At 39.1% G+C, this 14,707-nt stretch overlaps 1 protein-coding gene across 6 annotated transcripts in view; it reads left to right on the top strand.

The window, feature by feature from the left end:
- The window catches only part of vps13b (vacuolar protein sorting 13 homolog B), a 457,366-nt gene that overhangs the window by 246,902 nt on the left and 195,757 nt on the right, over positions 1-14,707 (top strand). For all 6 annotated transcript variants that reach the window (XM_088326330.1, XM_088326329.1, XM_088326331.1 and 3 more), the window contains one exon: positions 5,191-5,394. In XM_088326330.1, coding sequence (XP_088182456.1) covers positions 5,191-5,394 — 204 coding nt within the window. The remainder of the gene's footprint in view (positions 1-5,190; positions 5,395-14,707) is intronic.

Genomic DNA, 14,707 nt, shown 5'->3' with positions numbered 1-14,707 from the left:
CAATTTGTAACGGCCAATCCACCTGAAATGCATGTCTTTGGAATGTGGGAGGAAACCGGAGTGCCCGGAGGAAACCCACGCAAGCACGGGGAGAACATACAAACTCCGCACAGGAAATCCGGTATCTGGATTTGAACCCACACAGGAGGGTCCCAAGACCTTAGAACTGTGCCGCACACGCGCTAACCACTGCGTCGCCGTGCTGCCCACCTCTAAGTAATATTTAAGATAATCTAAATATTAAATATTATATCTGAAATTACTTTTAATTTTACTTTAAGCTCATTTATTTTTTTATTTGACGAAAACAATCCTAAAGAAAAATCATCAAATTATTACTACTGTGCATGTACCTGCTGTATATCATATCAGATCATTTTCATAATGTTTGTATTATTTGAGATTACCTAAAATAAATGGGGGAAAAAAATAAACTTTTTATGAACATAATACTTGAACAACAATTTGCCGGTACTTGCTGGGGCCACTGCCCGTCAATAAGTGGCTCCGGCAAGAGGACGCTTTAAACTCACAACAACGGTGACCAGATAATGAAGGTGCTGTATCTGAGTTTTGGCCATATGATGAAAGGAGCGAGGAAAAAAACTATTCTCAGCGAGATCTTAGAACGCAGAGCAGGTCTACGGTCACAGTACAGTATGAAATATGAATTACCTAATCGCCATCGGAGATCTTAAGTCAACGGGGTGCTGGCAAATTGGCGTGTATCTTGGCTGTCTGAATTGTCCCTCCGTGGTGCGGAAAGCATCCGTTGTTTTATATTTTTGTTCAATCTTTTTTTTCTTCCAGTGAAGGAGTGAACCAGCAATAAGTGAAGCGCAAAATATTGATGAGCCTCTCTATTACCTAGCCAAATTGGCCTTAGGGTACCTATTAAATATTTCCGATCCATCTATAACTTCACAAGATGTGTTCTCTCATTGTTTTCCACCATATTCAGGCCTTCACTCATCAAAATATTAATTTTGAAAATTATATAATAAGGACTACCACCCTTAGACTACTGTATCAAAATGACATACGAATAATTCTTATCTATGTGAAATTTAAGTATTTTCTCATGGTTTCACATCTTATTCAGGCCTTGCCGATGAAAAAATAAGGACCACCCTTGTGACCATGCAATTCAAAAAATGTAAAAACCCAGCAGATTGTCGTGTTATGTCGATTGTGAGTAGGAGGCTCTTCTATATTAAAACATTTGCTAAACATATCAGGTAACATGGGTTTGTTTGATGTGGAAGATAAATTGTGGATGGGAAGAATATGAGGGTAGGGTTTCCCAAAAAAGTGATGAAGCTTGTCTGACATATCCCACCCAAATCATCCTTGGGTTCTTGGCTTGATCCAAATCAACTATGTTGATAAATGTGGTTCCAAATGTTGATTAAGGATCGCTTTCACTTGTTTGTGTGTCAACAAAACCAGCTAACTCCAGTTATGCACCTCTGATCTCCCGTCACTGTTGTTTTTTGTATTTGCTGCATATGTCATAACACTACGCGCTTGTGGCGGCTCTTTTGACTGCGGCGAAGGCAAGAAAACGCCGACTGAAAATTAGCAGTGACATTGCCGGGCTAAATTAAACTCCTCGGCTCACCGCTACATCTGCAGTCATTTTAAGCCCTTATTTATTCCATTTAAGCACTCATTTGAATTCACCAGCACAAATAAACATATCATAACAAACCCCGAGCTCTGTTGTCAGAAGCAGATGCTCAGTTGTGATTGTTCTTTTTGTTTGCATATGCGCGCGCGTGTGTGTGTTTGAAGTCAGATGCATTTGGCCTTTGGGGTGCATCTTTCCTTAACATGGTCTGAACAGTTTTTGTAGCAGTTTAACTCCTGAGCCAGACATACCGACCTATGATTTATTTTGACGACTTGTGTATTAACGTCATTACTTTTTGAGATTCCATGTTCTATATATGTATATGAATATATACATCACACTAATACAAGGAGTAATAATTAATGGGGTAGGAATTTTTCTAGCTTTAATTTTGAAAATCGTTAGGATTGAGACAAATTATTCTTTACTTCAATCAGTAAACGAATTTGCCTCTAGGTGTTGCTTGTGCTCCATCATGAATCTGTTTTATTCTGCTGAAGGTTGCTATAATTTCCTACACTGATAACATTAAACTATGTAATTACTGGAGTTCTGATGGGAATTATTAATCCCAAGAAAATGGAATCAATGAACCAGGCCGATTGTAATAGCACACACACAATTTATTAACCCAGATAATTAATGATTGGAAACAAAGGGGGAGGGGTTGGGGTGGAGATTATGCTAATTTTCCACCACTGAAAGTTACTAGCTTGCTATAATGCTTGTCGATTTGGGGAGATTCCCTTGTACAGAAAAAAACACTCATTCCCAAGAACCAGCAAACATGTTGTTATATCTGAAACCATCCACTTGTTGTTGGGGAGAGATTTGGTCTCGTGCTCCAGTTGGTCGCAACGTGTGGCCCACGTGCTGAACTCAAGGCCGCAGTGCAGACCCGCACGGCCGTCATGCGAGTCAATAGAAAATTGGACGAGCTATCGATCAGCTCCTCTATTAATATGGACCAGGGACACTTGACCATATCATGCCTCTATGGGCGGGGTGTTAGTCATGTAATACTCGCAGTATCAGGTAACGGTCTTTGAAGTTGCTAAACTTGTTAGAAAGCCAGAAAAGTGTGAAATTTGCCTAATCATTTTTTTTTTTTTTTTAATGCCCCTCCAAACGACATAATTATGTACGGTGAGAACATCAATACATAGCCGTGGATGTTTTAATTACACTCGAAACTTCATGTTATCAGATTTCATTATGTTACATGGTGAATTAGTACGTTCTGGAAATGTCCAAAAGGGGACGTAGTTGTTCCATTCCAAAGTTCTGAGTTACTCGAAAGTATTTTTTTTGCTGGGCTTATTTGCTCTAAAATAGTAAGTATATATGGTTCAAATGATCCTTCCGACATGACTTTTGCATTATTAATTTTGCTCTGAAACAACAATGACCTTAAGGTTGTTTACATTTGCCTTTGAGTGACCCAAGTATTAAAATGATACATGACATTCAAACTCAGCCCCTTGGCTTAAAATAGAAAAAAATCATATCATATCAAAATCAATGCATTTCTACTTCTACTACTAAATATGGTTATATGCTGTGCAGCACTTTTGTTTTTTTTAGTTGGGTTTACCTTTTTATGCAAACCAATATCAACAAATAAGTACTCCTATTAGCTGTACAATCAGTCACGGATCCTTTACACCATTTTACACTTTGGCCTTCACTCCAGTCTGAATTAGTGATGTGTCACGAATTATACATTTGTTTTTCTTGAGTTAAAATGTATTGAGTATAAAATGCCATTATATGTGTAAAGCAGAAAATAACTCAAAAAGCCAATGGTGCGGTCTCCTCAACTTTGGCCTCTACCCCATTTTATTCAAAGACATGAAAGCTGCACCGTCATAACACTGAGCTACCCCTTTACCCAGACAATTGTCTTGTATTTTGCCAGACATCCCACCTAACAATTGATTGGTGGAGAGGGAGAGGTGGTAAAGTAAATCATTGTATTTCTCAGCATTGAGAGAGAGCCTCCACATAGTGAGTTCCCTTTGTTTGGGGATTCAGCGTTTTCATCATGTCCCCAAAATGAAAGCTCCTGTTTGCCCCACAAAATTACCCGGTCTATAAGGCTTTTTAATGTTTCTCTATTTTTTTAACCCTTTTTTAGTGGAGATCTGTTTCACTGCGCACTTGCTCGCTGAGCTGGAAATCTTTTGAGGAGCCCAACCCCGTAGTTAGGGGGCTGAAAGTGGCAGACAAAACATTTTCCCTGTTGCAATATCTTAACTATGTCCAGCTTTTCCTTAAAAGTCCATCTTGAAAACCCAACCCTGTTTTTCTTTCTTCAGCCATTGTAGGTTGACAAAAAGCGATTACATCAACACTTTATCTTGTATTTGTTTTTGTAGCGGGTTAACAACGGCCTTTGGCGCGATTGTTATGGTGAATTGCCAACTCCTAGTTTGTGAAAGTGGTAATGTTTCTCAAGACCTTCCAACAGGGCCATTTGAACCAATTTTAAATTTGATTTATAGAAAAGATTGAAGGCCCGTGGGCAGATTTCTGTGCTTGGTAACAAGTAATTGCTGAAATGTGATTGGGTAAATGCATGTATATGAAAGCACACATTTGGCAGCCACGCAAACAGGGAGGAAGCATTGAAAGAAAGCTGGTGGACAATTTAAAATTGCTGTATTTATCATTTGAGGTGTTTTTTAGGCACAGCACAAAACAACATATGAATCGAAAATTAACTAATTTTGATGGACAAAATAGAATTAACATCAGACAATTCCGATATTTTTTTGGGCCATAAGGCCTTGCAGGCCCTTACGGCCCAACATTGCCCCAACCGCCTGTATCGTGGGGGCACCACTGAGGATATGACTCTTGTATTACTTCCAGTATAGAGCATCACGTTCGAAAAGCTCTATAATCAGGACAACTTAAGCATGCTCAGGGGCTTGATATAACTTGATACATATCGTAAGAAATCCAAGTAGCATGGATCTTGTTTCGCTTGGAAAGATGTCGAGCCTGTCTTGTGATGTGTGAGTTTTTTGTGAGATTTTCATTTCAAATTCCTGTCAGACTTTGAGCCCAAATCTGATTTTAACCCATCCAAATGAATCGTTTAGGATGTTTTTAGAGCAGTCACAAGGTAAATGAATTCCGATGTGGGCATGATGGATATAAGACTAAATTTTTTATCTGATTTGAAACTATATGTCTCGATTCTAAACAATTCCCTGTCGTAATAGTTCTTTGTCTATTCAAATGCCCGGTGCTTCTCAATTAAAGTCGTTCACCTAAAAATACAGTGTGTTCCTGGCAAAATTGATTGTTTCAATGTTATTTTGTGGGTTTTCATGACATTAAATACTCTCCATATGTTTTGAATTTGGCTCACCGAGACTTGAAATCTAAGGTGTCCTGTTACACGGAATTCATATAAAATGTATTTTTTTCAATATTTACCACCATTGAATAAATGTGTTTTAAGTCAATTCAAGTCACATTTATTTGTATAGTACCATGTTTCTGTCCAATTTTTCAAAAATAAAACACAATCTTACTTTCCCTTGTAGGCGAGCGTCCAACCTTGGCATTCTTCGTGACCCAGGCTCAGAGGTTGAGGATCGCCAGTATCAGATTGACCTTCAGTCCATCAACATTGGCACAGCTCATTGGGAGCAGCTCAAGCCAGAGAAGGAAAAAATGATGGGCAGCGCATTAGCAGACGGCGAAAGAAACTCCCAGAACCCGGCCCTGGAATGGAACATGGCCAGCAGGTTGGAAGAATGATTATTTCTTTATTAAGTACAGACAGCAAAACTCCGTCAGTATTTGTAAGGAAGTCGTCACACTTTCACTCACCTTCTTCATCAAACTAATGTCTGGCACAGACCTTGGTAATGGCGGCTGTCACAAACACATATGTAAGATGCATATAATATGTTTTTGCCAAAAATAACTGAGTGAGCAGTGAATTTGAGCATTTACTTCGGCAAACAGTTTTATTTGGTTATAACTTTGACTTCTCAAATCGTGGTGAAAAGTCAAGTTATGTTTGGACTTACTTTTCAGGGCATGTGTTTATTTGATGGAAGGACAATCCTAGGTGGCGTGGGCAGGATGAAATTTACTTGGTGCTTTTGTTGATTGCAAGTCACAAATGCCTTCTGTTTTGGCCAAGGGTTTAACTCTTTTTGGGGTGGAGGCAAGTATACCCTTTCAGTGTTTCCCATAAAATTGTGTTTGACCCTGGTTGGTGGACAATATGGGGTGGTCCGGGGCATGCTACCCCGGAATAAAACTTAATATACAAAAGCTGCTATATAATGATAGCCTTTATTGTTTCAATCTACTGTGATTTTTTTTTTTACCTAATTCAAACATTCACGTCTTTTATACTGAGGAACATTTAAGTCAACAACACAGAAGTAAAAATATTCACTTTTCAGTGCAACAAAACAAATAATGTTTGAAATATAACAATATACCTTTTCAGATTTTATTTTTTTTACACGTAAAAATGTGAGTGAAATGTAAGATTTGGCTTTTTGCCACTGTTCGACAAAGCGCTCTGCTTTGTAGCCACCAATATCACTAGAATTAATCAAAATTTGGCTTATTTATTGCTGTGACTCTTTTTTTTTTTGTACATCCAGTACTTTGATTTACTTTATTTTTATCCAACATATGAAACTCCAGACTGCCGCCCCTACCTCCTCTTCTCAGCGCAAGCAGATGATTTATATAATGAGAAATATAAAAAAAACATTAACTTAGCATTGTCGAGCAAAAAAGCCTAGCACAAAATTGACTTCCAAGTAACTCCGAACTTTGGGAAGGGATAGAACGACTGCATCCCCTTTTTGTACAGTTCCCAAACGTACCAACTCATCATGTACCATAATGAAATCCTATAACCAGAAATTTTAATATAATTAAAACATCCAAGGTTATGTATTGATAAAATAATGTTCTCACCATACATAATCATGTAGATGGAAGGGGAATTCTCAAGTACAGAACATAACGCAAAATTCCTACTTCTTTGGCTTTCTAACAAGTTTATCCAAATTCTGGTGGTCTCAGATGTCTATGACCCTGCCCAAAGAGGCATGACCTGTTCAAGCGTCCCTGGTCCTTTTTCATCTCCTTGCCTAATCGCGAGAGGGGGGGGGGGGATTTTTTAAGGGTTATTGTTCTGTCTTCTTTATTCATTATCCATTATCCGTTATCGGCCAGTTCATAATACGCTGCAAAGCCTAGGAACCGGGACTCTTACTCTCAGCCAAAAGGCCAAGCTAAGGTCCTAGCCTTAAAGCCTTGCTGCGATCATTGCGAATACACCGTTCCCGGAGGTACTGCAATACCGGGCCGATGCGTGGAGTAGACAGAGCAAGCTCTTATTCCATCTCGTTGCCGACTTAATCGCAAGAGGACCTGCAATGCGGCCTTGAGAAGCACGTGTGCCATACATTGAGACCACACGGAGCACGAGACCAAATCTCTCTGCAGCAACAAGTAAGAGGACGGTTTCAAATTTACAACCATGTTTGCTGGTTCTTGAGATTAAGCTTTTTTTCTGTACAAGGGAATCCCCCCCAAATCGACGAGCATTATAGAGGGAAACTTTCTTTTTGTGCTAGTACCTGTAAACGGTGGAATACTCTCAAAATCCCCCCCCCCCCCCCCCTCCTTCTTTCCTATCTTTAATTCTCTGTGTTAATAAATTCTGTGATTATTCCCTTTGGCCTGGTTCATTGATTCAATTTTCTTGGGATTTTAATTCATATCAGAACTCAAAATAACTCAATTAATAACAATTTAATTTTTATCAGTGTAGGAAATTCTAGCATCCTTCAGTGAAAAAACGATTTATGGTGGAGCACCTAGAGGCAAATTTGTTTATCGATTGCAGTAAAGAATTATTCGTTTCAGTCCTAACAATTTTCAAAATTAAAGCTAGAAAAATCCCTACAGCATTATACATTTATGTTTGAAAAAATTGTATTATGTTTTTAATAATACAAATTTATGAGACCCTGGCGGGACCAATTAAACCTTGGAGGCCCGCCAGTATCTTCCTATTTTATGGGAAACACTGCCCTTTACACCATTTTTTTAATTTGATTGTACAGGTGGACCTTAAGTTGTAATTTTTCAGTCTTGCCCAACAACAGTTTTTAATGATTACTTATTATCATATTAATCTTGAGACTATTTATTTAATTGGCTACAATCTTCCCAAATCAACATCAATTAATTTGTGAATCATACATTGTAATGATTTATTCCAGCAATATTTTATTTAATCCATGTGTCTGCAATAAATGTCCTATATTTTAAGTCTCCAAGATTGATGTGGGAGCAGCATGTAGTCATTGAGGTAGCTCTCCCTTTAATGGAACCTCTCTGAACACGTAATTACACACTTTTGATGCTGTTTTTTTACAGGCTTGGGAGCTAAAACAAGCACGGGTATTACAGCATGTTTGGCTTCCAAGCCATTTTTCCACTCATGTTTTGAGAGGGAAGAGACCCAAAAATCACAGAATCATGGATTAAGAATTTTTATTTGTTCTCCGTCAATTCAAAACAAGTGCAGTGCAACCTGAATGCGGAGCTGATTTCTGTTGGCTGTAAATCGAAAGCCTGACCATTTTTTAAATATCTAGATACACTCTTACATGCAATAGATTAATCAATTACTCGCTCGAGCAGATGTGTTAGTGGGTTTATGTGTAAAAGTGATGCAGATGTATCTAACATATATGAGTGTATCCTGCCATACATTTTGAATAGTCGTGTTGCCTGGACTGCCGGCAGTTTAAAAGGTCACTCTTTTGGTATCATATTTTGTATTAACACATGCAGAAAGTGCAGTGGCATTGGTTCGCCTACATAATCTGTGATGTCCCAAAGAAACATACGAACACAAGATGCTTTGAGTTGACACACCGAACACAACCCAGATGACATTTATTTCGCTTTTGTGTGAAGATTCGTCATCGGATTTATTGACTTTCTGGCAATATTATTTTTAAGTGTTTTAAACCCATGTGACAATAGTGCTTGAAGGGACAAAAGTGTTTTGTTTTCAACTTTTCAACCTAAAAGCAAAGTTTTTCTAGCATGATCTATTGTTAATCCATCCATCCATTCATTATCCGAACCGCTTATCCTCAGTATGGTCCCGGGGGTGCTGGAGCCCATCCCAGCTATCTTCTGGCATTGGGCAGGGTACACCCTGAACTGGGTGCCAGCCTGTCGCAGGGCACACAGAGACAGACAACTGACTCGTTCATTCACACCTAGGGAAAATTTGGACTGGCCAATTCACCTGACAAGCATGTTTTGGAACGTAGGAGGAAACCACAGCGCCCAGGGAAACCCACAAAAGCACGGGGAGAACATGGTAACAGGAACGCTGGTAGTTAGATTTGATCCCATACCCTCAGAACTGTGCTAACCACTCAGCCGCCGTGACGCCCTGTGTAGTACATTATTATGAGATGCTTCAATCCTTTTAGCTTTAAGGATCTGAATTAAATTTTTGAAAATTTCGGCCATTTTAGAATGCCAATTATTCACCAAAAACCTTTCTGTGTGGTGTTATGCCTCATTTACCCATCTGTGAGACTTCTACCACATTGCGTTGCAACCAGGAAAACAGCTACAATTTGTCAGAAGGCCTCTCTGTCACCCAAAAAATGTTTTTTGACCTTGCTTGTGAAAGTGCTATAAATAGTTTTCATTGAGTAAGGCTCATTGAAACAACATTATCATAGTGTTCCCGCAGAATCCCTAAAGTCTTATAAGGCATTGAATTAATTATTCTAGAAAGGCCTTAATTGGCATTAAAAAGTCTTAACTCCAATTTTCCAAATTCTTAAAAATGTGAAGACATTAATAAGATATATATTTGTTTGAACTAAAAAGATTTGGTAACATTTATTAAATTCCTTTTTTGATAATTCAGTGATCTACTTTTGTGGTAAAATCGTGTAACCACAATAACGGAACTTTGAAAACGGTTATGTGGTTTCAGTCGGCCCTTTCAATGTCTGAGGTCTACCCACAATACTTAAAGCAACTTCTGACACAGTTTACTTTTGGGCGTGGAAAATTGTACTTTTAATGAGAAAATGGCTTTCTGACCAACATTTTTCACCATGGCTAAAAACTGTGCCTGCTAATGTGTATGAGGCACGATGTATTGGTGCAAGAAGTATTCGTGTTTCTTGGTTTTATGTATTCCAATTGTGCTTTTCTGGTTTCAAATGTCATTTCAAAAGGCAGTAAAAAAGTCTTAAAAGGTATTGAATTCAAATTGCCCTAAGCTGTAGGAACCCTGTCATAATGAATTATTGGAACGCAGCAGAGTTTTTTCTTTTAAAATTGGAAAGTTGAGTTTTTGGATGCACCGCGAGTCCAGCACAGAACACAACCGGTTGCCTTGCCTTGGAAGGTTGTTTATTTTGCCAACAGAGTGAAAATCGTCTCCACTGAAATAACTCAATAAAAGGCAGGCATTAAGACCCATCGACTTTAGGCGATATTCGCCGTTTTGAAGTTAAAACAGGTGACGTACATGAATTGTGTGAGAACATGTTTTGAGGGGGGAAAGGGCTATCATACGATTTCCAAAACAGTGGATCAGGCTTTTGAGGTGAAGAATTTGAATTAAAATATGTGTGGTTTGCACGGGCGGCAGAGTTGCCTGTTGGGCTGTGCAACTGTTACGTTAAACACGAGAATCAGCACAGTAAAAAATACGGCAAAGGTTGAATCAAACCCAACTTTGGTGTTTCTTGCTAATCGGCAGGAGAGTTGTCAACTGCAGCCGATACGTCATGATACATAGATTAAAAAGTAAACTCAAAGTTTTCTTATTGCTGAGTTCGGTTAATTCTAGAATCCCTACTTTGAGAACTACTACCCTAACACACTTTCTGAACGTGTCTGATGATTTTGTATTTTTAGATAATGGTCACTCTTGTGGATGTGACGTTACAATAGTGACCAGAGCGTGTTGCAGTGAGTTGGCATGGAGTTACCCAGGGTGGAATTACATGAAAATGTCAAATAGAAATCCACGCTATCTTATTGACCGCAGCTTAAACTAATCTAGCCGGCAGGTTTTGGCCTAATCGGCTGCATGTTTGTCGAGCCAGGTTGAAAAGGCACTGCTGTCAAGCCAGTTCGAGATATCTGGGGTACAAGCACATTCACGGCATCCTCAGAGAGACTCCAGGGTTACGTGGAATGTATTTTGCCTGCCTCGTCGGAGGCCCGAGTTCGCTTCTCAGCCAATGCATTAAATACAAATGTTGGCCTATTCATCTTTAGTTTTCTCTTTAATGTATTTTATTACATGTGTATCCTGGAGTGCCATATTCACTATATTGTTATCAATGGCGTAGACAAACCTACATGTAAAGTTTTTATGTAGATAATCAAATGACACACATATCAAGAAATATGCAAATGCTATATAATCCATCAGTTTGTTTTTTTTACATGATGGGCAGTACAGATTTATATCTGAGGTTAATTTTAGCCTGGTATTTAGGCTGGTCCAGAGCAGGCTATTTTATGATAACAAATAACCACAGTAACTTGAGCAGAGGTAAATTTGACCTGCTTTCTGGCAAATGACTTGAGGCTAGATTCAACCAAAATAACAAAAACATCCAGGCTTAATCCCTTATCCTTGTTTCATGCAATGTGTATGTGTTGCATACTGCAGATCACTGAAATAGGGTGCGGGTCAACAGATCTGAGTATTTTGTTGGGTTAAACAATGAACCAGATCACATTTCCTGCACACTGTTCTCACCTTTTTAACATCTGAGCTGTTGTCATGCCTGATAAGAAAATCTATCTCCATTGTATCAAAGATGTTAATGCCTGTAGTTTGAAAATCCTTAAAATGAAAACATAATTTAGAATAAAGTAGCCTACACAGCCTCACTTGTCTCCTGTAATCACGCTCAAAAAAATGAAACCCTCTATTTGACACAAAGCACTTGCCAAGTTCTCCCCTTCCTCTTGTTTTCTACACGGATAACCTCACACTCTCCTGATTTGGAGACTGGAGCCATGTTCTCGCCACATTTTGGGGGGTTAACGGGAGTTTCAGTAGTTTTGATTCGGCAGTGGCCTCAGTCAGCTTCCTGAGGTTTTGCGAGGAAATTCCAGTACCATGGATCCACTGACAGGATCTGTCCTCATCCCAGTGTGCATTTGCCACAAAAGAAAGGCCCTTTTTTTGCGAGGCCCTTCAAATGTTCTCTGTCTCTCAGCTTGTCGAGCCGCTCTCGCCTTGCACAAGCCACTGATTTGGACGCTGTTTAGTTTTGCACGAAATAAAAGCTACACGTTCCACGTATTCTTTTTTCCACCACATCCACTGTGATGTGTGCAGGGACACACTCAGCTCGATGTCAGAGGCCCCCATATAGTACTCGTAAAGTAAAACCTAATGCGTTTTTAGTGAATGATAGCACCTGTCCATGCAATAAGACACTCATTGTTTCAAGCCCTTTCTAAGGAGAGATTAGCTAACGCCAATTGGACTCGTAGATCATTTCACCCTTGAGTTATACCTTCCAAATCTAAAGAAATGTGTTAGAAATGAATAGCCTCAGGGAGGCAGTCATGCACATTTGTATAGAAGAAGTGAAAACGATAGTGGTTCTGACAAAGCACACTACTGCAGGCCACCAAGAGACTGGCTTTCTCTCAACTGGGGCAACTGTAAATATTGTAAGGCATACTGTATAATTGTTTTAATAGCAGCAGATGTGGCATCAATTATCACCACCTAACCAAGTCGCCTATTTGTTTTAACTGCTAACAAATGTTCCCACAGATATGACTTGATTGTGGGAACTCACATTAGTGAAGCAAAGAAAGTTGTGAGAAGGAATCGGATTGATCTTGACTATAAAATTTAAAGTTTCTCCCATTTGGGACTTGTCAAATGTCTCACAATGTGTTTCACGCTTTTAGAGCCTCCAGCTAAAATGTGTTCAACAAGGAATCTGATTTTTGTACACATGAAACTGTCAAGTTTAGCATAGACGAAAGAAAATAACTTTTTTTCTAAATGTGACAAGCTATTGTTCAGGTATATAGTGTGTGTTGAGTTTTATTCTTAATGCATTCCAAAGGTTCACACTTACCATATTTTCCACACTATACTGGACTGTCTCAGAAAATTAGAATATTGTGATAAAGTTCTTTATTTTCTGTAATGCAATTAAAAAAACAAAAATGTCATACATTCTGGATTCATTACACATCAACTGAACTATTTCAAGCCTTTTATTATTTGAATATTGCTGATTTTGGCTTACAGCTGAAAAAAACTCAAAAATCCTATCTCAAAATATTAGAATACTTCCTCAGACCAAGTAAAAAAAATAATTTTATAACAGCAAAACTAAATCAAACATTTGAAAATGTCCATTGATGCACTCAGTACTTGGTTGGGAATCCTTTTGCACGGATTACTGCATCAATCCGGCGTGGCATGGAGGCAATCAGCCTGTGGCATTGCTGAGGTGTTATTGATGCCCAGGATGCTTCGATAGCGGCCTTCAGCTCATTTGCATTTGTAGGTCTGGTGTCTTTCATCTTCTTCTTAACTATACCCCACAAATTCTCAATGGGGTTCAGGTCAGGGGAATTAGCAGGCCAATCAAGGACAGTGATGCCATGGTCAGTGCACCAGTTACTGGTGGTTTTGGCACTGTGGGCAGGTGCCAGATCATGCTGGAAAATGAAATCCTCATCTCCATAGAGCTTTTCAGCAGATGGAAGCATGTAGTGCTCTAAAATCTCTTGGTACACAGTTGCATTTACTCTGGACTTGATAAAACACAGTGGACCAACACCAGCAGCTGACATGGCTCCCCAAACCATTGCTGACTGTGGGAACTTCACACTGGATTTCAAGCAACTTGGATTTTGCTCTTCTCCAGCCTTTCTCCAGACTCTGGCGCCTTGACTTCCAAATGAAATGCAAAACTTGCTTTCGTCTGAAAAGAGCACTTTGGACCACTCTGCAACTGTCCAGTGCTTCTTCTCCATAGCCCAAGTCAGACGCTTCTTCCGTTGTCTTGAGTTCAGAAGTGGCTTGACCATGGGAATACGTCTATTGTAGCCCATTTCCCGGACACGTCTGTGAACTGTGGCTTTTGATACCTGGACTCCAGCTTCAGCCCACTGTCTTTGAAGCTCCCTCAAATTCTGGAAGCGGCTCTTCTTCACAATTTTGTTAAGGCTGCGGTCATCTCTCTTGGTTGTGCAGCGTTTCCGGCCACATTTTTCCCTTCCAACAGACTTTTTGTGGATGTGCTTTGAAACTGCACTCTGTGAACAGCCTGCTCTTTGAGAAATTTCTTTTTGTGTCTTACCCTCCTGATGGAGGGTATCAATGATGGTCCTCTGGACAGCAGTCAGATCAGCAGTGATTTAGTTTACTGAACCAAGCTGAGTGTTTTTAAGGCTCAGGAAACCCTCGCAAGGTGTTCCGAGTTAATTAGATGATTCAGGTGATTAGTTGAATAGCCTACTTGTATACTTTTTCATGATATTCTAATATTTTGAGATAGGATTTTTGAGTTTTCTTAAGCTGTAAGCCAAATTCAGCAATATTAAAATAATAAAAGGCTTGAAATAGTTCAGTTGATGTGTAATGAATCCAGAATGTATGACATTTTTGTTTTTTTAATTGCAATACAGAATATAAAGAACTTTATCACAATATTCTAATTTTCTGAGACAGTCCAGTAAGTATCTCCGGAGTACAAGTCGCACCAGACAAAAAATGCATAATTAGGAAGGAAAAAAACATGTATACGTTGCGCTAGGAGTACACGTTGCATTTCGGGGGGAAATTAATTTGCAACACTAAAAACACACGTCATCTTGAAGAAAATTAGAGTTAAATAGAGTTAAAAATAAAATAAAGAACACAGTATACTTACGTTAAGCATACGAGTTTTTCTTCGTCACGCACGTCAGTAACGATGTACCATAGAGTTATTCAGATAACTTTAGCATAAAGAGCACGCTTACCAAATT

The sequence above is a fragment of the Urocampus carinirostris genome, chromosome 2, assembly GCF_059441175.1.
Source record: "Urocampus carinirostris isolate Australia breed hairy pipefish chromosome 2, RoL_Ucar_1.0, whole genome shotgun sequence".
Taxonomy (NCBI): domain Eukaryota; kingdom Metazoa; phylum Chordata; class Actinopteri; order Syngnathiformes; family Syngnathidae; genus Urocampus; species Urocampus carinirostris.
This window is presented reverse-complemented; position numbering and strand designations above follow the sequence as displayed.